This window comes from Mustela putorius, unplaced genomic scaffold (assembly GCF_011764305.1).
Source record: "Mustela putorius furo isolate JIRA1106 unplaced genomic scaffold, ASM1176430v1.1 tig00004007_pilon_pilon_pilon, whole genome shotgun sequence".
Taxonomy (NCBI): Eukaryota; Metazoa; Chordata; class Mammalia; order Carnivora; family Mustelidae; genus Mustela; species Mustela putorius.
In genome coordinates this window covers 11,864,534-11,886,652 of record NW_025422145.1, presented here as the reverse complement: position 1 = coordinate 11,886,652, position 22,119 = coordinate 11,864,534, and the positions used below count along the sequence as shown (strand labels likewise).

The 22,119-nt window shown below is 55.4% G+C and overlaps 1 protein-coding gene across 6 annotated transcripts in view; it reads left to right on the top strand.

Moving 5' to 3' along the window:
* MGRN1 (mahogunin ring finger 1) overlaps window positions 1-22,119 on the top strand; it is a 54,279-nt gene that overhangs the window by 18,436 nt on the left and 13,724 nt on the right. For all 6 annotated transcript variants that reach the window (XR_001179034.2, XM_013055058.2, XM_013055060.2 and 3 more), the window contains exons 2-11: window positions 1,814-1,932; window positions 3,589-3,677; window positions 4,292-4,438; window positions 6,937-7,054; window positions 13,673-13,739; window positions 14,385-14,434; window positions 16,573-16,620; window positions 17,237-17,305; window positions 19,083-19,242; window positions 20,900-21,009. Coding sequence is in view for 5 of the 6 variants with exons in the window: in XM_013055058.2 (XP_012910512.1) it covers window positions 1,814-1,932; window positions 3,589-3,677; window positions 4,292-4,438; window positions 6,937-7,054; window positions 13,673-13,739; window positions 14,385-14,434; window positions 16,573-16,620; window positions 17,237-17,305; window positions 19,083-19,242; window positions 20,900-21,009 (977 nt within the window). In the remaining variant the exon portion in view is untranslated. The remainder of the gene's footprint in view (window positions 1-1,813; window positions 1,933-3,588; window positions 3,678-4,291; window positions 4,439-6,936; window positions 7,055-13,672; window positions 13,740-14,384; window positions 14,435-16,572; window positions 16,621-17,236; window positions 17,306-19,082; window positions 19,243-20,899; window positions 21,010-22,119) is intronic.

Here is a 22,119-nt window from a genome sequence, read left to right as displayed (position 1 = left end):
GTTGATTGCTAGTTTCAGTGTTGTCATCAGAAAAGATGCATGAGATGACTTTGATCTTTGACTTTGTCAAGACTTGTGCTGTGGCCTAATATGGGATCTATTCTAGAGAATGTTCCCTGTGCACTTGAAAAGAATGTGTATTCTACTGTTTTAGGATGGAATGTTCCGAATAGATCTGTCAGATCCATCTGGTGCACTGTATCATTCAAAGTCACTGTTTCCTTGTTGATTTTCTGTTTGGAAGATCTGTCCATTGATGTAAGTGTGTTAATTACTATCAGTTACTTCCCTCACGGTGGTTATTAACTTGTGTAGTTGGGTGTACCCATGTTGGATGTCCTTTATCTCTTTTTTAGAGTCTTTGTTTGAAAGTCTGTTTTGTGCCATTTAAGTGTTGCTGCCCTAGCTTTCTTTTCTTTTCACACCATTTGCATGATGAATGCTTCTCTACCCCTTCACTTCAGTCTGCATGTGTCTTTACGCCTGAAATGAGTCTCTTGGAGGCCACATAGATATCGCTCTTGTTTTCTAACCCATTTTGTCACTGACTTTGTCTTCTGATTGACGTATTCAGTCCAGTTACATTCAGAGTAATTATTGATGTGTATGTATGTGTGGCCGTTTTATTACTTTTTTTATGGTTGTTTGTATGGTTTTTCTCCATTCCTCTCTTCTGCTCTTTTCTCTCATGATTAGTGGGCTTGCTTTATTATTTTTTTTTAATTTTTAAAAAGATTTTATTTATTTGACAGAGAGATCACAAGTAGGCAGAGAGGCAGGCAGAGAGAGAGAGGGAGGAAGCAGGCTCCCTTCTGAGCAGAGAGCCCGATGTGGGGCTCGTTTCCAGGACCCTGGGATCATGACCCAAGCTGAAGGCAGAGGCTCACCCCTCTGAGCCACCCAGGTGCCCCATTAGTGGGCTTTCTTTAATGATATACTTGGGTTTCTCTCTCTCTTTTTTTTTTTTTTGCGTATCTTTTACTGGTTTGTGACTTGTGGTTACCATTTGGTTCGTATGTAACATCCTCTGCATAGAGCAGTCTGTATTAAGTTGAGGGTTACTTAAGTTTGAACCCATTCCTTGCTCTTTTCCTCCCCACATTTTTTTTTTATTTTTTAAAATTTTTATTATTATTATTTTTTAAAGATTTTATTTGTCAGAGAGAGAGAGAGAGAGAGTGAGCACAGGCAGACAGAGTGGTAGAGGGAGAAGCAGGCTCCCTGCGGAGCAAGTAGCCCGATGCGGGACTCGATCCCAGGTCGCTGGGATCATGACCTGAGCCAAAGGCAGCCGCTTAACCAACTGAGCCACCCAGGTGTCCCTCCTCCCCACATTTTAGATACATGGTGTCGTACTTTACATCTTTTTATTTTGTGAGTCACTTGACTGAGTTTTACTGATACTGAGTACTGATACTTTACTGAGTTTTACTGTGAGTTTTTACCACTTTTGTACTTCAGTCTGTTCCCAGCTAAGTTTACACACAAGGGTGTAGGGGAGGACCTGAGATGTATCCTTGGGGAGGATACAACTCGGGCTGCCACAGAGGGAAAGGATAGCAGAGCAGAGGACAGGTTGAGCCTCTGAGCGGGGAGGGGTGGTCTGGGAGCAAGAGGGTACTGGGGTGCAGAGGTTGACAGGGTTGAAGGGCTGAGGCCCTGGCTACAGCTGTGAGTGGGAGGGACCGCCTGTGAGGCTTCTTTCCAAATGGAGTTGGTTGTTCTCAGGGCTGAGCCTCTGGCCATCACGTGCTTCCCCTGGGCTGTGTCGGGCCTTATAATTTACAACTTTTGTTTTCCCTTTTTTAACCAGGAAACTACTTTGCCTCGCACTTTTTCATGGGAGGTGAAAAATTTGACACCCCCCACCCTGAAGGTTACCTCTTTGGAGAAAACATGGATCTGAATTTCCTGGGCAATCGCCCAGTCCAGGTGGGTCCAGGTGGGTCTCTCCGGGGCTAGGCACGTGGGTGGCGATGGTAAGGTGCCTCCCCTCCGCTGTCCACAGCCAGCTTCAAGGACAAGAAGTCACGGAGCAGCCCCAGACGGGGCAGAGCAGCTGGCAGGATGTGTGTGGGTGTGTGGGGGGCTTGTCCTGGCACTGCCCCTTAGAGGCTAGATGGCTACAGGTTGGTCACTGGGGACAGGGCTGCTGCTGCTGAGCCCAGTGTATCCAGGCTGTGGGGCTCCCTCAGGTTCACTTTCACTAGTCACCGGAGAAGTGCACGCATATCCACTGCTGTCCATTTACTCAAAACACATTTGGCACCTGCTGTGTGCCTAGGGCTCTTCCACGGGCTGGAGGGTTGTGGGGATGAAGGACAGATCCCACCCCATTCCCTGCAGGGGGTGTGGACAATGAAGAAGAGAACATTTCACAAGTGGAGACTAAGGAGAGAGAAGGGATGAGTGAGGGCTGGTGGGAAGGGCGCTGCCAAGCAGAGATTGGGTATTTTGTACTTTGAAATAATGGTCCCCAGTGTGGGTGAGGGGCCAGGCCGGAGGCTCTCTCTATCAGGAGACATTGGACTCTGTTCCCTAAGGCTGCTGAATCCTGGGATGTCCCTGGTCCTGTTCCCAACCCAGGTGGGATGTCCTTTTGTCCAGGAGTCTTTAGGCTGTTCTACAGCAGAGCACCTGGTCGATATGAAATCTTGGTCCTTCAGTGGATGGGAGGCAAGGAGCCGGGGCTTGGTGTGCTGTGTGAGTGCCTTGTAAGAGCGGCTTTCGGGTGGTGCGGAGTCTCCCCCAGTCTCCTGAGTGCACGAGAGCAAGAAAGCAACCTCACTTCCATCTTTTTTTTTTTTTTAATATTTTATTTTTTTATTTGACAGCTAGAGAGAGAGCACAAGTAAGCAGAGTGGCAGGGAGAGGGGCAGAGAGAGAAGCAGGCTCTCTGCTGAGAGCCTGATGCGGGGCTTGATCCCAGGACCCTGTAATCATGACCCGAGCTGAAGGCAGCCGCTTAACCAACTGAGCCACCCAGGCGCCCCTCACTTCCATCTTTGAAGCCTCAGCTCACACGCAGGGTCTGGCTCTTACAGACCTCCATAAATCCGTTATTTTTTAAACTTTGGAACCATCATAGCCTCACCTGCCGCAGTGAGAAGTGATGCAGAGAGATCCGTATGCCCTCCGCTCCGGTTCCTCAGTGCCAACATCTGATAAAGCTCCGGTGTGCTGTCGCAGGCTGGAACTTTCCAGATGACTCCAGTGTGTGTGTGTGTGTGTATGTGTGTGTGTGTGTGTGTGTGTGCGTGCGCGCACGCACAAGTCCCCTCCAGAATCTTTTCTGATCACCATCCTTCCCCACCTTCTCACCGCCCCTGGGGTCCCTTGGGCCACCTTATGCTTGCCAAGGATCCTCCGGGAACTGGAGTACCGTGGTGAGATCCGTGGGGCCACAGTTCTCCAGGGTGGCCTGGGCCCTGCTCCCTCGCTCCCTGACTGCGCTGCCCGTGGTTTCCTTCATGAATGAGCACAAGGGCCGGGGAGTCCGGACATGACTGTTGCTTCGATTATCCCTGTTTTCTGTCCCTGACACACCCGAGGGAGTCACTGGGCATTGCTTTGGGTTTTCCCTCCTAGTTTCCATACGTCACCCCCGCCCCCCATGAGCCAGTGAAGACACTCAGGAGCCTGGTAAACATCCGGAAGGACTCCCTGCGGCTTGTGAGGTAAGGCTGTGCCCCACCCTGCTCTGTGGCCCCTGGTGCCCGGGATGGGGAGCGGCGGCGAGCAGCCTTGAGCTCTGCTAACCTCGGGTGTTGAGCCCCAGAGTTGCTCCTGGGGTATGGGTGCAGCGGGAGAGGCCAGCAGGCCCCTGCTTGTGGAGCTTTCGTCTTTGAACCAGGGCTCCTCAGCCGGCAACTGTGCCCCTAGGGACCTTGGCCTGTGTCTGCTGTCACAGCCCCGGGGTCAGTGCTCTGGGCCCGAGGGGGGCAGAGGCCAGAGATGCTGCTCAGCCCCTGCATTGCACAGGGCAGCCCTGCAGCTAGGACCGAGCCAGGGTCCAGCATCAGTGGGCTGAGATGCTGCTTTAGACCTGGAAGGCTTGAGGCATCCGGGGCTGTCTCCAGCTGGGACGACTCCTCCCTTCCTGTGGCGGGTGGTGAGGGAAGGACAGCACAGCGGTGTCGGCCCGGCCCTCATTGCCCCCAGGGAGCGGGCCCCCACATTTCCAGGTGGCCACCACTGAGCGCCCCGGGGGTAGGGACACATGTGCTGCGCAGGGTGGGGGCACTTGGGCACAGCCTCTGACCTGCCGCCTGTCCCTCTGCCTCCCGGGCAGGTACAAAGATGGTGCCGACAGTCCTTCAGAGGACAGTGAGAAACCCCGAGTCCTCTACAGCCTGGAGTTCACCTTTGACGCCGATGCCCGGGTGGCCATCACCATCTACTGCCAGGCGGTGGAGGAATTCCTGAACGGGATGGCAGTGTGAGTGTCCGCACCCGGGGCAGTGCGGTGGCCCGGCAGCTGTGCTTCTGTGTCCGAGTTGTGTGCTTGAGCTTTCGGAGGGTTTATTTGTAATAAGGGTCCTGCTGGCCTCACAGGTTTGAAATCTGCAACTTCAGCAGCACCATAGACTGGGACAGACCAGCGAAAATGTGCCTGCTTGGGTCCTGGGGAAAGCCACTGGAGGGCCTGATTGGCTCTGGGATTGGGGCTCAGGCTTCAGGTGCTGGCCCTGTCCTGCACCTGCCAAGCAGCTCCTCCTGGCATGGGACTGCCTGTGCCTCAGTTTCCTGAGCTGGGGGTAGGAGTGCCTGGAGTGGCCTTCTTGTACTTGGTGTAAGGACCTTGCTGCTGCTACTGGAAAAACCGCAGAGGTGGAGGTTGGTGGGGAGCAGCCCCTGCAGGGAGTGAATGCTTTGTCCTCCATGGGGCTCATGGGACTTGGGGTCTGGGCCCTTGAGGGCCTGCCCTTACCACCCCCCATTTTCTCACCCATCCCCCACTCTTACCCTCCCTGGCAGCAACCAGAGGACAAGGTTCCTTTTCCTATACTTCCTTTTTTGAGGCTCCACACTGACCCAAACATTGGGTTGCTTTAGTTTTTTCAGTGATGCAAGCCATTAAAAATGTGTTCTTACCATAAGCCAAGAATGAGAAGATCCAGGAGTGTCTGGGGGCCTCCCCCCAGGGGTGAGCACAATGGCCTGCGGATGCTGTCGCTGATGTTGCCATTCGGGTCCCTCTGGGGCCCTCCTGGTGCCCTGTGGACTCTTGCCTTGTGACTCTGCCTGCCTGATCTTTGTCCTCAGCCATGGTCACCTGCTCTGGCCCCTGACTAGGAGGTGGGAGGACACATGTGTGAGGGCCACAGTGCCCCAACGGTTGGATGAGGCTTTTGTGTTCTTTCCTTTCTGCTCATTTGCCTGCCACAGTGGAGGGGTCTTGGCTAGTGGGATGAGGTCTGAGGGCTGCTACAGAGAGGGGGACCTGGCAAGCAGCCCACGCACCCCACACTCCAGCTTTTGTATGTGTCACACTTGGGCACAGTAAGAGGTGCCATATGCTTGAGAAGAGGGTCTGCTGCTCAGAGAAGGACGTAGACGCATGAGCAAAGGCATAGCTGCCCTTGGAGCCTGTGTCTTGGACCCCGGGGAACTCCTCCCCCCAGGGGAAGAAATGCTGCTCTGTCCCTTCCTGAGAGCTGGCAGGAGTGGCTGGAGGCCTGCTTCCCGTCGGAGATTGCTGGTGTTTAGTGGTATGAGCTCAGAAGTCACCGAAATAAAGAGAAGCAGGAATGTTCCAGGGCCTAGAAGCCTGTCCCCAGGGACCTTTACCTTAGCCTGGGAATTCTCTTTGCATTCCCTGATCGCCTTCCTGCTTCCTGACAGGCAAGAAAGGGGGCAGATCTGAGGTCCAGGGAAGAGCCCAGGGTTGCCTGGCAGTAGAGTCCTAGCCTGTATCTTTACCACAGGCTGAGGCCTGGCTTCTCACAGGGAAAGAAGGGCCTCTGGCAGGCAGAGGAGCCCTCTCTCTCTCTCAGGGCATACAAGAACGGCTCCCCCATCAGCCACCAGCGTCTCAGGCTCTCCAGAAGGTCTTTTGTCTAAGAGACTGAGAAATGGCCTCAGGAATGGTGGTCGTGGGGCGGGTGGAGGAAGCTTTGTCAGGGTTGTGTGTCGGGATCAGGAATGGGGAGAAGCCAGAGTTGGTCAGAATGTAAAGTGTGAGCGCCCTTTGACCCTGTTGTTCCTTCTCTGGGAAGGTGCATGTGTGTGTGGCTGGGGTGGATGTAGAAGAGGGTCCTGGAGGCCTTGTGTGCAACAGCGGGGTGTTGGGGACCGTCTGGTGTTCACAGAGCACGGGCCTCTGCATGTGACGGTCAGGGGACAGCGCCGGGACTGACTAGTGAGGAAGCAGATGTGGGCCGACTGGCCCTTGAACATGGGAGAGCAGACGCCCATGCCTTCCAGCATGGGTTGTGGGTGACACAGAGACGCAGGCGGTGGGGAGAGTGTGTGAGGGTGGGCTGTGGTGTATGTGTCTGTCCTGCGGTGTATGTGTCTGTCCCGCGGTGTATGTGTCTGTCCCATGTTTGTGCGGCAGAGGAGACATGTCAAAGAAGCCAAATGGAAAGGTGTAGCTGGGTCTGGAAAGGCAGTTAGTTACTGGGCAGCTGTGGGCTCTAGAAGACGTGTCACCAGGCAGGCTCCAGGCAGACCTGGCGGTAAGCAGAACGAGGCCTCCAAAGCTGGTGGCAGGCTGAGGGCCCCGGCCTACCAGAGGACGGTTGGAACTTGCAGGAGGAGAAGGAAAGTGTGGGTCCTGCATGTCCTATTTCCGCTGGGTTCCGAAAGCCTGGTTCCTGCCAGGCCCCACGGCAGAGGCCCCTGTGCTCCAGGGTGGGGGGTTGCGGCCTGAGGACTGGGCACAGCAGACCCTGTGCTCTCGGCCGAGGGTCAGCGGCCTTTCTGCCCCTTCAGGTACAGCCCCAAGAGCCCGGCCCTGCAGTCCGAGACCGCCCACTACAAGAGAGGGGTGAGCCAGCAGTTCTCCCTGCCCTCCTTCAAGATCGACTTCTCTGAGTGGAAGGATGATGAGGTAAGCTTCTGGGCAGGCCCCTCTGGCCCTGGTCCCGGCCCCTTTCTGGAATTCCCTGCCCCTTATGGCAGGGGACGAGCCCCTCGGGGCCTGTGAGCTCAGATTCCTCATGTGGGTGATACGCATCAGGAGTGGCTGCTGCCCTGGGTCCGTGTGCTCTGTCGGCCATGTGCCAGACCCAAGAGTGGCGTTCAAGGTACTTGTTGGGGCAGCTACAGGCTGTGGTACCCGGCTTTGGTGCCTTGCTGGGGCCACAGGACTGCAGCACGGCTGAACCCTTCCACCCGGTGGTTCCATAGCTGGGGTCGGTAATATACGTTATGTGAGGGATGGTGATGGAAGCTTTGTCTGTAGTAGCAGAAAAATGGAAACCGTCTGTGTGTCTGTGATTGCTTGTTCACCGAGGTCGTGGGAGCCATCGGTCTGCATGATATGGGCACCGCGGTTCACCTCTGTAACAGATGTCCTATCTTGGGATAGGACAGAGTTCTAGAACACACACATGCACACACGTATACAGGCTGTATGTGAACGGTGTATGTGCCACAGCACTGGATTCATGTCTGAATTGTTCGAGCAGGCCTGTTAAGATGTAATTTACATGCCATGATCACCACAATCCAGTTCTTGAACATTTCCATCCTTCCAGTAGATCCCTCATGCCCATGCAAAGTTTGTCCCTGTTCCTAGCCCCAGCCCCTACATGACTTTACTTTCTGGACGGATTTGGCTTTTCTGGATTGTTTTACATAAATGGAGTCATACAATATGTGGCCTTTTGTCAGGCTGCTCTCGTTTAGCTGAATTCTGTAGTTTTTTTTAAAGATAGCAGTTGTAAATTACTAAAATAAATCAGGGGGAAGGAACGGGGGCCGAGGGGCATGGGTGGCATAGGAATTGGGCAAGAAGGTTGGGACTGGTGGACGGTGTCAGAAGGGGAAGGCCTCACCACGGTGTTTGCTCTTGGCTGTGTGTGTGCTTCTTGTCAGGGTGCTTTGATGGCAAGCAGCAGAAGCTGCCATTGTGTCGCTCAGGTGAGAAAGTCCTCTGAAAGAAGGATGGGGCCACTGGAACCTCGCCCCCAGTCCCACTCTGTCAGGTCCATCCCTGCACATCCACACTCTTGGTTGGGGTACCCAGCAAGTGCCTGTGGTCCTGCCCACCCTCCTGTGAAAGGAGGAAAGCCTTTCCCCAAAGAAACGAGGGAGCTGGGTAGGCAGAGGGGGTTGGGCAGACAAGTGGGTACCCCCCCACCCTGTGGTTGCCTGTGGGGAGGGTTGGGCTCAGGCTGCACCTCACTTTGGTGACCTTTCCTCGTATGGCAGTTCCTTGGCTGGCATTTCAGCTGCAGAACACATCCTTGCGTGTTTGCAGATGTGCTGAGTCAGGCGGACAGTTTGGGTTCCAGACTCCTGGTGAGGTCATTTGTCCTGGGGGCACACTTGGTTCATAAACCAGTTTGAAGTGCTATGTGGGGGGACCCCCTTTCCTCCCTTGGAGCAGCAGGGGCCCACACTGCTGCTTGTCAGCGTGTGGCACAGTGGACGTGGCGGGGGTGGTGGCAGGTGCAGAGGGTGTGGTGGGCAGCCATGTGGGCCTGTCTCATGTGGACTTATCCCAGGACCCCTTCCTCGTCTTCACCTTCCCGGATTATGTCTTCAGCTAACATAAGCTCAGATCAGTTCACTTCTTTTTTTTTTTTTTGGAAGATGTATGTATGTATGTATATATGTATTTGACAAAGAGAGCACAAGCAGGGGGAGCGGCAGGGAGAGGCAGAAGGAGAAGCAGGCTCCTCATGGAGCAGGGAGCCTGACTAGGGCTCGATCCCAAGACCTGGAGATCATGACCTAAGCTGAAGGCCCACACTTAACCATCTGAGCCACCCAGGTGCCCCACAGTTAGCCCTTTTCTTTATTTTATTTTATTTTTTCAATTTATTTATTTGAGAGAGAGTGAGAGAGAAAGCATGAGAAAGGGAGGGTCAGAGGGAGCCTGACCCGGACTCGATCCTGGTACTCCAGAATCATGACCTGAGCCGAAGGCAGTGGCCTAACCGCCTGAGCCACCCAGATGCCCCCTGGTTAGCTCTTTTAAAGTGTACAGTTCAGTGATATTTACCAGATAGATGGTGCTCGACTTAAGATGGTTTATCTTTGAGTTTTCAGCTTCACGCTGGCACAAAAGCTATACACACTTGGTCGAAATCATACTTTGAATTTTGGAGTATGGGCTCCCCCCGGGCTAGCGATCTGTAGCTCGGTCCTCTCTGGTGGTGTGGGTGGCCAGAGCCGCAGCTCCCGGTCAGCCACGTGGTCACGAGGGGAAACAACCAGAGACAGCCAACGCACTGTCTCTCTCCTTCAGCGCGGTACTCAGTGTATCACACGAGCTACTCAGCGCTTCCCAGTGCAGCCGGCTCTGTGGGAGGCTGACGGAAGTGAGCGTGGTCAGGCTCCGCGGGCACAGGAAGTGCAATTCCAGTCTCTGGTATTTTCAGCTTGCGAGGGGCTTCTCAAGCCAAAACGCTGTCATAAGCTGAAGAGGGTCTGTATCTAGAGTGGTACAGCCATCAGTGGGACGATTTTGTTACCCCCACAAGAAACACTGTGCCCACCGCAGTCCCTTCCGCGCCTCCCCTTAACCCCCAGCAGCCGCTCGTCATTCTGCATCGGACGTTTCATATAAGCCAACTTGTATAGTGTGTGACCTTTTGTGCCTGGCTTCTGTCCCTGAGCACCGTGCCTTCACCCACGTGGTAGCAGCTGTCAGTACTTTGTTCCTTCCTGTGGCCCATAATACCCCCGGTGTGGCTGGGCCATGTTTTGTTTATCTGTTCATCTGTGGATGGGCGTTTAGGTTGTCTCCAGCTTTGGGAGACAAACGGATGTTGCTATACAAATTTGTGTGTGGATGTATGTTTTCATTTCTCTTGGCTATGGCTTGCTTTTTAATTAAATTAAATTAAATTAATTATTTTATTGGGGCGCCTGGGTGGCTCAATTAAGCATCTGTCTTTTGCTCAGGTTATGATCCTAGGGTCCTGGGATCGAGCCCCACATTGTGCTCCCTGCTCAGCGGGGAGTCTGCTTCTCCCTCTCCCTTCTGTCCTCATCCCCTGCTCATGCTTGTTCACTCTCAAAGTTTTTTTTTTTTTTTTTAAAGATTTTATTTATTTATTTGACAGGCAGAGATCGCAAGTAGGCAGAGAAGTAGGCAGAGAGAGAGGGGGAAGCAGGCTCCCGGCTGAGCAGAGAGCCCGATGCGGGGCTTGATCCCAGGACCCTGTAATCATGACCTGAGCTGAAGGCAGAGGCTTAACCCTCTGAGCCACCCAGGTGCCCCAAAATATTTTAAAACAACTTATATATTTAGAGAGGGGCAACAAAGAGGGATAAAGTGGGAGAGAAACAGACTCCCTGCTGAGCCCAGGGCCTAGCACTGGGCTTGATGTCAGGACCCTGAGATACGACCTGAGCCAAAATCATGAGTTACTCAGCCCCCCTTTAATTTTTTTTTTTTAAGATATCTTTTATTTATTTGACAGCGAGAGAGAGGTCCCAAGTAGGTAGAGAGGCAGGCAGAGAGAGAGGAGGAAGCAGACTCCCTGCTGAGTGGAGAGCCCGATGTGGGGCTCGATTCCAGGACCCTGGGATCATGACCTGAGCAGAGGCAGAGGCTTTAACCCGCTAAGCCACCCAGGTGCCAGTTTTTGTTTTTTTTTTTTTTTTTTTTTTTTTACTTCTTTAAGACCAGGTCACAGCACAATTAAGAGGAAGGCATGGAGATTTCCCATATTCCCCCGTCCTCACTCATGCATAACTTTATTTACTGAATCAATTTGTGGACGTCTTAGAGATGGCCTGGTGGCCGGAGTGGCTTCTTTTTTAAATATATATATATTTTTCAAGATTTTATTTATTTATTTGTCAGAGAGAGAGAGTGTGTGCACAAGTAGGCAGAGTAGCCGGCAGAGGTGGAGAGAGAGGCAGGCTCCCTGCCAAGCAAAGAGCCCAATGTGGGACTCGATCCCAGGACTCTGGGATCATGGCCTGAGCCGAAGGCAGCAGCTTAACCGACTGAGCCACCCAGGCATCCCGCCGGAGTGGCTTCTTTGTCGGGTTTCCCTTCCATTTCCCTCGGGCTTCCATTCCTTTCAGTGAGAGCCACATCCCTGCTCTTCTGTCCTTTGCTTTGCCTCTATTTCCCGGTGTCCATCTGGCCCAGGACTTGCAAAGACCCTTGTCTGGAAGCTCCTGTGCAGTGGGCGAGCTCGAATTGCCGTGGGGCGAGGCTCCCACCCATGCTTGTATTGTGGAAGAGGAGGCCTGAGCTCGAGAATCCAGTGTGGCCCCTCCCGGAGTCAGCTGCCTGGCTCTTCACCTGACCAGGATGGCTGCTCTTTCCTAAGAGAAGTCTGTCTTCCTGCATTAAAAATCAACGTCTCCTGGGGCGCCTGGGTGGCTCAGTGGGTTAAGCTGCTGCCACGGAGCCTTCGGACGGTATCTGTGGCAGGACTGTTCCGGTTGAGCGGCAGAAACACAATTCAGTCCGACCGCAGAGAGGAAGACGGGGTCTGTCCATTGTGCGCCCCGTGGGGCCGTGAGACCAGAGAGGAGGGTGGGGGTCACTGGCTGCTGGTGGGGTCACCATGCAGGTCTCTTCAGACCAGCGGAACACGACTGGCTGTGGGTGCTCGGGCCGCACTCGGTGTGCAAGGGAGGACAGCACTGGTCACCCTGGCTCCGCAGAGCACAGAGCTGCTTGTTGAGCGCCTGGCCTCCAGGAGTACAGGGCTTTTGTTCCAGAAACTGACCCGACGCGCGGGGGCGAGCGGGCTGCGTGTTCAGGGCTCTGCTCCCATCGGGCTCTTACCTGAACGCTCCCCTTCCTCGGCTTACTTAGAGCCCTCATAAGGGCAGCATCTGAATATCACCCAGCGTCTGCGTCACCAGGATAACTGCGGGATGGTTTCAGCCCTGTGCCCTGACTCAGGGTGGGGAGGGCAGGTACAGGCTTGCAGAGGGGCCTCTGTCCCATGGATAGCTGTGGGTGACCTGTATCTCCTGTCTCATGTAATCACCTCCGCCACCCACCATGGGTCACCCCAGAGCAAGGGAGGCCTTGCAGAGAGGCCCCCCTCCTTTAAAGTCTGGAGATCTGTGGTATAGGTCTCTCCCCTGAGGCTGCAGCGAGCATGAAGCCTGGCTGAGTACTGGGGGGGCCTAAACACGTCCTCCACCTCCCTGCCTGCAGCTGGTGTGCATGTGGGCCCCCAGGGGCCTGTGTGCCTGGGAGTCTGTGCCCCGTGTCGCTCCGTGAGGTCCTCTGGGGCCACGTTCCTCCTCAGCTCTTGCTGCCTGAAGATGTGAGGCTTTGCATGGCTGATGTTCGCTGTGTGTTTTCTCAGCTGCCCCATGCACCAGAGACAGCTTTTAGTCCTCTATTACAGATGGGGACACTGAGGCTCAGGTGGTAGAGTCAGACTCGATTCCAGTACCTGGTTCCTCCGAGTCCTGTCTCTCCCTGACAGTCTGGGACCCACAGGCACCTTGTTGGCCTCCTCTTGCAACCCTGCCTGGGGTGTCCTCAGCTGGTCGCCTCTGTCCTGTGGGTCCTGGCCTGTGGCCTCTGCTGGTGAGCAGATGTGGAGGCTACGTGCGTGTGGAGGAGAGTGGCCTTTGAGCAGGGAGCCAGAGAGAAGGAAAAGTGAGGGGGGATGGTGTCTCCTTGAGCTCAGTTGCATGCCACATTGCGGCCCCTTTCCTTTTGCCCTTGGTGGGGACAAGCCAGGCACTTTCTTTTTTTTTTTTTTTTTTTAAGATTTTATTTATTTATTTGACAGAGAGAGAGATCACAAATAGGCAGAGAGACAGAGAGAGAGAGAGATGAGGAGAAGCAGGCTCCCTGCTGAGCAGAGAGCCCGATGCGGGACTCGATCCCAGGCCCCTGGGATCATGACCTGAGCCGAAGGCAGAGGCTTAACCCACTGAGCCACCCAGGTGCCCCGCCAGGCACTTTCTTTACAAGGCTGAACACTGTTTGCCCGAGACTCAGACACCGTTGCTGGTGTGTGTGGCATCCAGAAGGGGGACAGCTGCGGTGTCCCGTAGCAGGCGAATGGGTGAGCAGGGTCTGGCCGCTCAGTGGAGGAGTACTCAGCCCAGGGAGGAATCACTGATGCCCGTGCAGCGTGCACGAACCTCGTAAACGTGGTGCTCGGTGAACGAGCCAGGTGGGAGAGATCCGTGCTGTGACGTCCCACTTCTGTGAAAGCTGCAAACCAGGCAAATCCGCGGGTGCACAGTCGAGTGGGGCTTACTCAGTGGGGAGGGTGCATGGTCGTGGGGACAGGGCTCCGCTGGGATGATGGGAGTGCTCTGGAAGTGGATGGTGGTCGTGGTGAACGTGACCTTACAGATGCACTTAGTGCCACTCAGTTACATGACTTTGCCATCTCAATCTTTTTTTATGTTTTGCCAAAAGGGAAAAGAGGTACGCAGCTGTCTTCCGTGGCCATTTTGTCTGTCTGCGTGAGCTCTGCCGCGTCGCCGTCCTGCTCACGGTGCTGTCCCCCTCCAGCTCAGTCTGACTGTTCTCGCCTCCTTTTCTCCTCAGCTGAACTTCGACCTGGACCGGGGTGTGTTTCCAGTGGTCATCCAGGCCGTGGTGGATGAAGGAGACGGTGAGCGGCCCTTCTCCATCCCTCTTCCCTCCGGGCTGTGGACCGTTCTCCCCTCGGTCTGCAGGGAGTTTATTCCAGAAGTGATGAAAGACGTTGGCTCAGCCCACTTAGCGCATTCAGGGCCATGGGGTTTAAGCCCCAAACTGTCTGTCTCGGGGCTGGGCTGCAGGGCCCTCTCTTCAGCTCCTTTTGACTCAGGAATTGGCAGCTGCCTGGCTCCCGCTGCGGTGACAGCAGCTAGCCAGGCCTCGGATTCTGGCGTCCACGCTCAGCGGCATGACAGAAAAGAGCGGAGAGGGCATGGAGCAGGGCGGTCCCGTGCTGTGGGCTCTCAGCGTGGCAGGCTGACATGGGAGCATGGGAGTGCCGAGTCCTGGCTTCTAAGCCGTGTGGGAATGTTCCTCCGTGCAGAGCCAGCAGGGGGCACTTTGAGGTGACTTTGGAGGAGGAATGGCTGGCAGGAGCAGACGGCCCCCCAGGCAGAGGAAGGCGAGATGAGGACAATCCTCCCGTGGGTTTTGGGCTCTAAAACTCCCGCTAGGAAGAGCATAGGGAAGCTCCCGCTAAGAAGCAGAAGTTCAGGGTTGGGGACAGAGGAGGGGTTGAGGCCAGCTCTGACCACTCCCTCCTCTCTCTCCCGGGCAGTTGTGGAAGTGACTGGCCATGCCCATGTGCTCTTGGCCGCCTTTGAAAAGGTAAGTGCCATCCTGCCCCTTACTGTGCCCGTGACCAGGGAGCATGGGTAGTAGGACGGTGTTCTGAGACTAGAAGTCTGAACTTGGGGTCTAGGCTTGACCACATGGGCTTCATGTCAGAGGCTCGGAGCAGAATGGGAGGCCTTCTGGTTCCTCTGGGCTCCAGAAGGCTGGGCCTCGAGGTAGCATCACCTTTGGGTTTTTGAAGGGCATCCGATGTATAGTGAGGGGGTGTGTTTTAGGGGGCCAGCTCTGACCTGCCCGAATGGACCTGGACACCCATGTGGAGGGCTGTCATCACAGACCAGCTTTTCTGTGGGATGTGTGGGAATCACCCAGGTGGTAACCCCTGCCTTTCCCACCAGGCCCACTGGAACCTCCCAGCCTGGCCTGGTCCTCACAGGTGTGTTCTGCCCTGACTCCAAATAGCTGTGTCACCCGGTGCCACAGGCCTACATTGACCTCACTCCCCACTAGGGCCTTTCAGACTTCAGGGGCAGACACTTGTGGTACTTAGTTCTCCTGTGTTATGAGGACAGAACTAGGCCCCTTGTTTGTTGTGTCCTTGGTGTGCAGTAGATGCTCAGTGAACCAATCCGCTCAGTGAACCAATTGCTAGGGGTCCACCATTGTCTGGCGTGGCCCTAGACCCTCTCTGGTGGCAGAGAGAAGACGTCCAGGCCCTCCTGGAGTCCCTGCGCTGTGGGTGCCTCATGTATAAGGAGACCATTTACATGTAAGCATTTACTTAGTATTACATTCCGCCTGATGTGTATTTGAACTTGGAGGTTTGACCCTTTCTTCTACGCAGACCCAAGTCCCCAGTCTCCCCAGCTGTTCGTGTTTTGTGGCCACATTATGTAGGGTGCAGTGGGGCAAGAATGGTCAGTCTCACCATCGTTTCTGCATGAGGCTGTCGTGGGGTCTAGGGATGGTTCTGGTTCCCCGTCACTGCTGTTCGTGGGGGCCAAGCAGTTGTGTGTATGTGTTCATGTAGCAGGCAAGTGCCTGGCTGTGTTAGGAGGAGATCCCTGCTCACCGAGACCCTTGCTGGAGGTGGTGGGCGCGTTCCCTGTTGGAGAATGTCATGACAGATGTCCCCCAACCCCAGGGCTCTTTGACACTGGCCTGCACCCTGCAGTGGTAAAGTGTTTCTGGCACCAGCCTGTGACCTGGGTGGCCAAGGACCAGGGACCCCCATGAGGAAACCAGACTCAGGTTGCTATTTCTGGACTTTGCACTCCATGCAGACCCCCAGCTTCCTCAGCCCATTGTGCGTCTGCGGCCTTGAGAGGTTGAGGGCAGCGCCCAGCTACTCCCATCGATCTGGTCTTTCCAGACTCCCCAGGGAGTTAGGACATCTGGGACCAAGGCCCCTGTGGCCCATTTGTCCCGTGCTCCCTTGGGCCCCTGGTGCTGTGGTGGCACGGGGCGCCTAGGCCAGAGGGTGGGCCTCTCCCTCGCCAGCTGCGCTCCCCAAGCCTGGCCTTCTTGGAAGAGATGGTGGCTGTTGGTTGTGTCTCTGGTGGGCCGGGTGGGCTATCGATGGCCGGCTCCATCTGGACCTCTAGTTTAGAGTGCAAGGAGAAGCTACTTTCCTTCTGGACTCCGTTGCACTGCAGATGCCACGTGCTGGTCTCTGTGGATTATGAGGGGTAACTGGCCTTGTCACAAGATCTCAGGTCTTCACTAACCTCGACTTCTGGGTGGTGTGTTTCCCCAGATGCTACCAAACACCCTCCTTAGTTCTTAAGAGTATTTAGGGTTTGGGGCGTATGTGTGTACATGTTTGTCTTCTGAACGAAGCCAAGCCCTTTTTGGGTTAGAAGTGGGCTGTGCGAGTTCTTGCTGTCCAGGTGCTGCTGCTTGCTGCTGGGGGGCTCTGGGCTATTGTCAGAACTTGCCTGATGGTCGTAAACCTGAGTGTGCTTGACCCCTGCCTGGGGAGCTAGGAGGACCCAGGAGGCAGTCATCCAGGTAGTTTCGAGGCCCAGTCGGAGGCCCCCATTTGGAGAGACCTGGCCGGGCTCTGTCCTTCAGCAGTGGAAGTGGAACGGCCAAGGAAGGGCCTTCAGCTTGCTGCTGGGAGTGCTCAGTGGCACAGCATGGCTGAGTTAACCTGTCTGTCTTTCCTGTAGCATGTCGACGGCAGCTTCTCTGTGAAACCTTTAAAGCAGAAGCAAATTGTAAGTCTGGTAGAAGAAGTATCATGGCCCCTCTTGATTTAAACATAAACACACACAGACTCTGACTCTCCGGAGGGATCCTCTGGGCAGTCCGGGTCTACTGCATCGGATGCGTGTGTGTGCCCACCAAGTCGCAGTACTGACTTGTAGCCCCAAGTTGTGTCCGGCTTGATAAGGTCTATTTGCGTCCATAGGGCTACTTCTGAACATACCACTTCTGAACATAGTGTGAGGTCTGACTCTGGTCACTCTTGTGTGGCTGGTGACGGGTGGGTCCAAAGTATTTTGGTCTGGAGAGGGGGATGGTAAGGTGGGCACAGGGTACGGTTGCCTGACCTGTATGCAGGTTGGCTCCATGCCCCCTGGAGAGCAGAACCACTGGACTCCCCCCGCCCCCCACCACCACATGGCCCCGGCTACTGGGTGGGTTGGGCAGAAAGCAGGTTCTCTGCCATTCTAGTACTGGGCCTACTCCCTGAGGAGCCGCTGGACAGAATTTCAAACCACATCTGCTCTGGACCCGAGCCCAGCCCCTGGGAAGTGGTGTTGGACCAGGTGGGTGCAGCGGAGCCCTTGAGTGGGAGCCGGCAGGTGCCCAGATTCCTCTGTTCTGCAGGTGGACCGGGTCAGCTACCTGCTGCAGGAGATCTACGGCATCGAGAACAAGAACAACCAGGAGACAAAGGTGTGTGCTTGTGCTGACATTTGCTGGGACTGCAAGAGGACTTCACTCCCCAGCTTCCTTTCCACCTGCATGGAAGAAGAATCCCAGAGGGGCTTGCCCCCACCCCGCCCCCAGCCCTGGCTAGGGCCCTGTCAGCTGGTGGTAGATGAGCTAGTCCCCCATGTGCCTTCCCCAGGAGGCCCTGGGACCCCAGACTCCCATTTTACCTTAATTTTTAATTCTATTTTTATTTATTTATTTATTTTTAAGATTTTGCTTATTGAGAGAGAAAGAGGTATTGATCACAAGCAGTGGGGAATGGTAGAGAGAGAAGCAGACTCCCCACTGAGCAGGGAGCCCAATGCGGTACTTGATCCTAGAACCCTGGGATGCAGATGCTTAACAGACTAAGCCACCCAGGTGCCCATTTTTTCTTAATTTTTCAAAGTTAGAGAGGAGCACCTGGCTCTTGGGGTCGGTGGGTATTCGATTCTTGATCTTGGGGTTATAGGTTCAAGCTCCCATTGGGAGTAGAGATGACTTAAAAATATTAACAATAATGAATGAATAAATAGACGAGTTAACAGAGTCTGTAGGCATTTAGTTTTTTTTCCAGCAAATTCCCTGACTTGTTAACATCATTGGGTCGCCAACTGTCAGGTGGGGAGCGACAGCCTTGCATTAGGGCCCCTTCCCACCCCGTCAGGGTGAGTCACTGCTGCCCCTGCCAGCTCACCTGTCCCCCATCCGCAAGTAGCTGGAGCGTGTGGCTGACAGAGCCGTGGTCTGGCCCAGCCAGGGTAGGGTGGCAGAGAATCAGCCTGTACCCTTGTCATCATTTGAAAGACACAGGGAAACTGTCATCTCTTTCTCTCTCTCTCTTTTTTTTAAGATTTTATTTATTTATTTGACAGACAGAGATCACAAGCAGGCAGAGAAAGAGGAGGATGCAGGCTCCCTGCTGAGCAGAGAGCCCGATGTGGGGCTCGATCCCGGGACGCTGGGATTATGACCTGAGCCGAAGGCAGAGGCTTTAACCCACTGAGCCACCCAGGCGCCCCATCATCTTTTTTTAAACGTTTTTGGAAGTCTTAACACGTGAGCTTCTGGGACAGCTGGGACTGGCTGAAAGCCGGAAGTCAGGGCAGTTTGGTCAGGCCCCTGTTCTCCGAAGCGAGCTCTCAATGTGCTTCGTGCGCTCATGCCGCAGGTGGCCCACTGTCCCTAAGCGGCCCGCGCGCACGTTTCCACCTTGACTGGCCGTCTGTCGGATCCGCTCCGTGCCCAATGGCACAGATCACGCACTCACAGCGTAGCCACTCAGAAACAAGGGGGCAGAAGCCAGCTTCCGGCCACACCTGGGGTATGGAAACAGGTGGTGTTGTTCGTGGACTCTTGATCCAGATGCTAATTAGATAAGTTAGACTTACCAGCTTTTTCCAGTTTCAGCTCAGTAAGTGGATGCCCTGTGCAGGACATGATCTGAACTGTTGGGTCTTTCCCATGTTTTCTCTGTGGTTCTGATGAGTAGAATGAGACCTGAGTGTTCTCGGTGGGGCACAGATCCTTGTCTCTGTCCTGGCGCGGGCACAGGCTGGGTCAGCTCTGGGCCACGTATCCTGAGGACTGCTGCTCCACCGGGACCTTCCTCTGCTCACCTGGTTTCCCTCTGGGGAAGCCGGGACAGCCAGCAGGGCGGCCAGGGACAGGAACACCTCCCTGCCCCACCCCTGTCCCAGCTCTCACCTGTGGTCCTTGAGAACCTGCCGACCCTCAGACCCTCGGTGTCCCCCTGCAGCCCTCGGACGAGGAGAACAGCGACAACAGCAACGAGTGTGTGGTGTGCCTGTCAGACCTGCGGGACACGCTCATCCTGCCGTGCCGGCACCTGTGCCTGTGTAACTCGTGCGCTGACACGCTGCGTTACCAGGCCAGCAACTGCCCCATCTGCCGGCTGCGTGAGTGGGGCCGGGGGGCTGTCAGCTGCCTGCCCTGGGCACAGCAAGCTTGATGCCATACTGGGTGCGGGTGGTGGGGACCCACGGCGACCATGCTGGCACGTGTGCAGCTGACATCCTCCAAAATTTAGACTTTGGAGGTCATGGCTGGGAAGGATGTGGCCGAGTGGGAGCTTGTGGTGAAATTGGAACTGGACAGACACTGGCCAGCAAATTCAGTCTTGAAGTGTTATGTGGAAATGTTTTTTTGATTTAAAAAAAATAGTCCCGGTGAGGTGGAAAGCTGACTGAGGGATAGGTTTTGGGAGCCCTGTAGACATTTTCTCCAAGTTAATTCCGATTCAAGTGTTTGTCGTCCTGTGGAGGGAATCTAAACATTTTCAGGGAAAAACAAATCCCACAGGGTCAAAATGAGCATCAGGTGGGTGGGTGGGTCCTGGCAGTGAGGGAGCCCAGGCTGCGGGAGAGAAGTGAGCCCACCCCGGGCGCTGTGGGTTTCCATTTGGTGGGGAAAGGATAGCTTTTTGGAGAAAACCTTCCTGTCCTTTTACCCCTTGGTGCGCCAGTCACGTCCCTGGGGCCGCCTGGGGTCCTCGTGCCTCACCCTGCATCCCTGAGTCACTGCACAGCCGTGTGGCCCCAAGTGCCACACCTGTCTTGTCACTGTCTCGAGGCTCACAGCTAGTAAGGGGTGGGTGGGTCTAAACAGGTTGTCCTTCTGGGAGAGACAGCTGCGTGCAGGGGCCACAGGGCAGGCCGGGCATGTGGCAGTGGAGGATGAGGCTGTGGGGTCGTGGGGGTCCAGAGCCCAGCCCTGATGAGACCTCAGGGGTTGGTGGGGGAGCCTGCAGGGGGCTGGTGTGCCAGTCCTGGAGGGTCAGGCAGCAGGGCCAGTAGCCTCTCCTCTGTGAGGGACAGGCGAGGAGCTGGGAAGCAGGAGCTGAACGCCAACCTTCCCCATGGACCCTGTCTCCCGGGCGTGGAGGCCCAGGGGCCCAGGTGGGCTGGGTGAGTTGGGCCGGGGCCCTTGTCTCTGAGCCTACAGCCTGAGGCAGCTGCCATCAGAGCTGTGGATGTGGGTGTCCCAGCGGGTGCTGGTAACAGTGTGCGGCTGTTGACAGTGTGTGCGACCTGCACTTTTCATCAGCGTTACCCTCTTGTTAGGGAAGCTGATGGTCCAGGATGACCAGTAGCCTGCACCCTAACTTACTTTCCCCGTTGCTGCTGCTGGTTTTCCTGAATAGAGATCGTCCTGTCAGGGCCGTTCACATACGTATGTCTGTTTGCCCTTGGTATGATTTCCAGGAAGAGACTGGCCAGTGTCCAGGGCGCACTGGGTGCTTTTAGCTGGTCACTAGGTATGACACAGATGCACCATCATGTGCGTGGTCCAGGGTTTGGCCTGTGGGAGTCTCGTGGCACCCTGTCTGCTGCCCCAGAAGCTCCGCCTGAACCGAGGTCATACACTCTTGACCTCATCTGTCCCCCTTCTGGGCGTTCTTATGTAACTCTGTTTGCCTCTGATTTGGAGACGTAGCTTATTCTAGGACCTCCAGTGGGGAGGGGGAGGTGGCCAATGTCCCTGGAGCCCCGAGGGGCTCAGTGGTGCTGGAATCGGCTGCCACTTGCCTGATGTGAGCCCTTTCCTCTGCCACAGCCTTCCGGGCCCTTTTGCAGATCCGGGCGGTGAGGAAGAAGCCGGGAGCCCTGTCCCCCGTCTCCTTCAGCCCTGTTCTGGCCCAGAGCATGGACCACGATGAGCATTCAGTAAGTGCCTTTTTCCTCTCTGTTGGGGGGGTATGGGGCAGAGAGGAGGGTGTCTGGAGGAAGCTCCTGCCCACTTGCAGAGCCCATCAGGTGTCTGGATGCCCTCAGGACTTACCTTCGTGTTAGGACGGCTTTAGGTTCCCAGTGGGGCCATGTCGTGAGGCCCTGGTTGGGGGATGAAAGGAAAGGCAGGGCCAGACTGTCTGCCTCTCCCTACCTGCTGGCTCTCTCCATCCTCATGTGCCTGGTGGGCCACCCTTGGTCCCCAGAGGTGGTGGTGAGGTTGAAGGGATGACCTAGGCTGGGCCCAGTGAACCCCAGCTCTCGAGAGTGTTGTAGTTTCTCTGAGAACCAGGGCCACCTGATGGCGTGCAACCCTGCCTTGAATTTGAATATCCACACCGTCCTTCAACCTGCCAGACAGCCAGGGCCACTGTGTGGGTTCTAGGAGGTGAGGTCCCGCCCAGCGGATGTCTGTCCCATGTCCCCCCCACACACACTCTGCCCACAGAGAGGTGGTGCCCAGCCTGGACACGGGGGTCAGGGAGCGCCTTGACAGCCACCCACCTCACTTGCTTCCTGGGAAACTGAGGTAGAGCTTGTAGGCACGTGAGGAAGATGGACTTAGGCTTTGGGGAGAGAGATGGCTTTCTGGCTCAAGAGATAGGCAGACAGAGAGAGACGAAGAGACCCAGAACCATAGGCAGAGACAGAAAGACATGGAGAGAGATGGGCAGAGACACAGAGTCACAGAGACATGGAGAGAGACCCAGACCGGGATGAGAGTAGAAAAGTAGGTACTGAGACACTGGCAGAGAGGCACGACGAGACAGATGGGGCAGGATGGGGCAGGATGGGGAGGCTGGCGTGGGTGGGCGGGACAGGCAGGGGCAGCCCTAGGTCTGGAGCTCCTGGGCCCCAGCCGGCCACAGCTGTTTGCAGCCAGTGGGTCCATTGTTGGACTCAGTGATTCTTAGAGGAGAAGGACCCACACCCTGTGGTTCTTGCATCCACGAGATGGCGTTCTGCCCTGGGCCAGGGGGTGATGTGTTTGGCCTTTATGGTGATTCTGAATATTGGGCCAGTGTTTACAAGTCTGGACATTTCCTT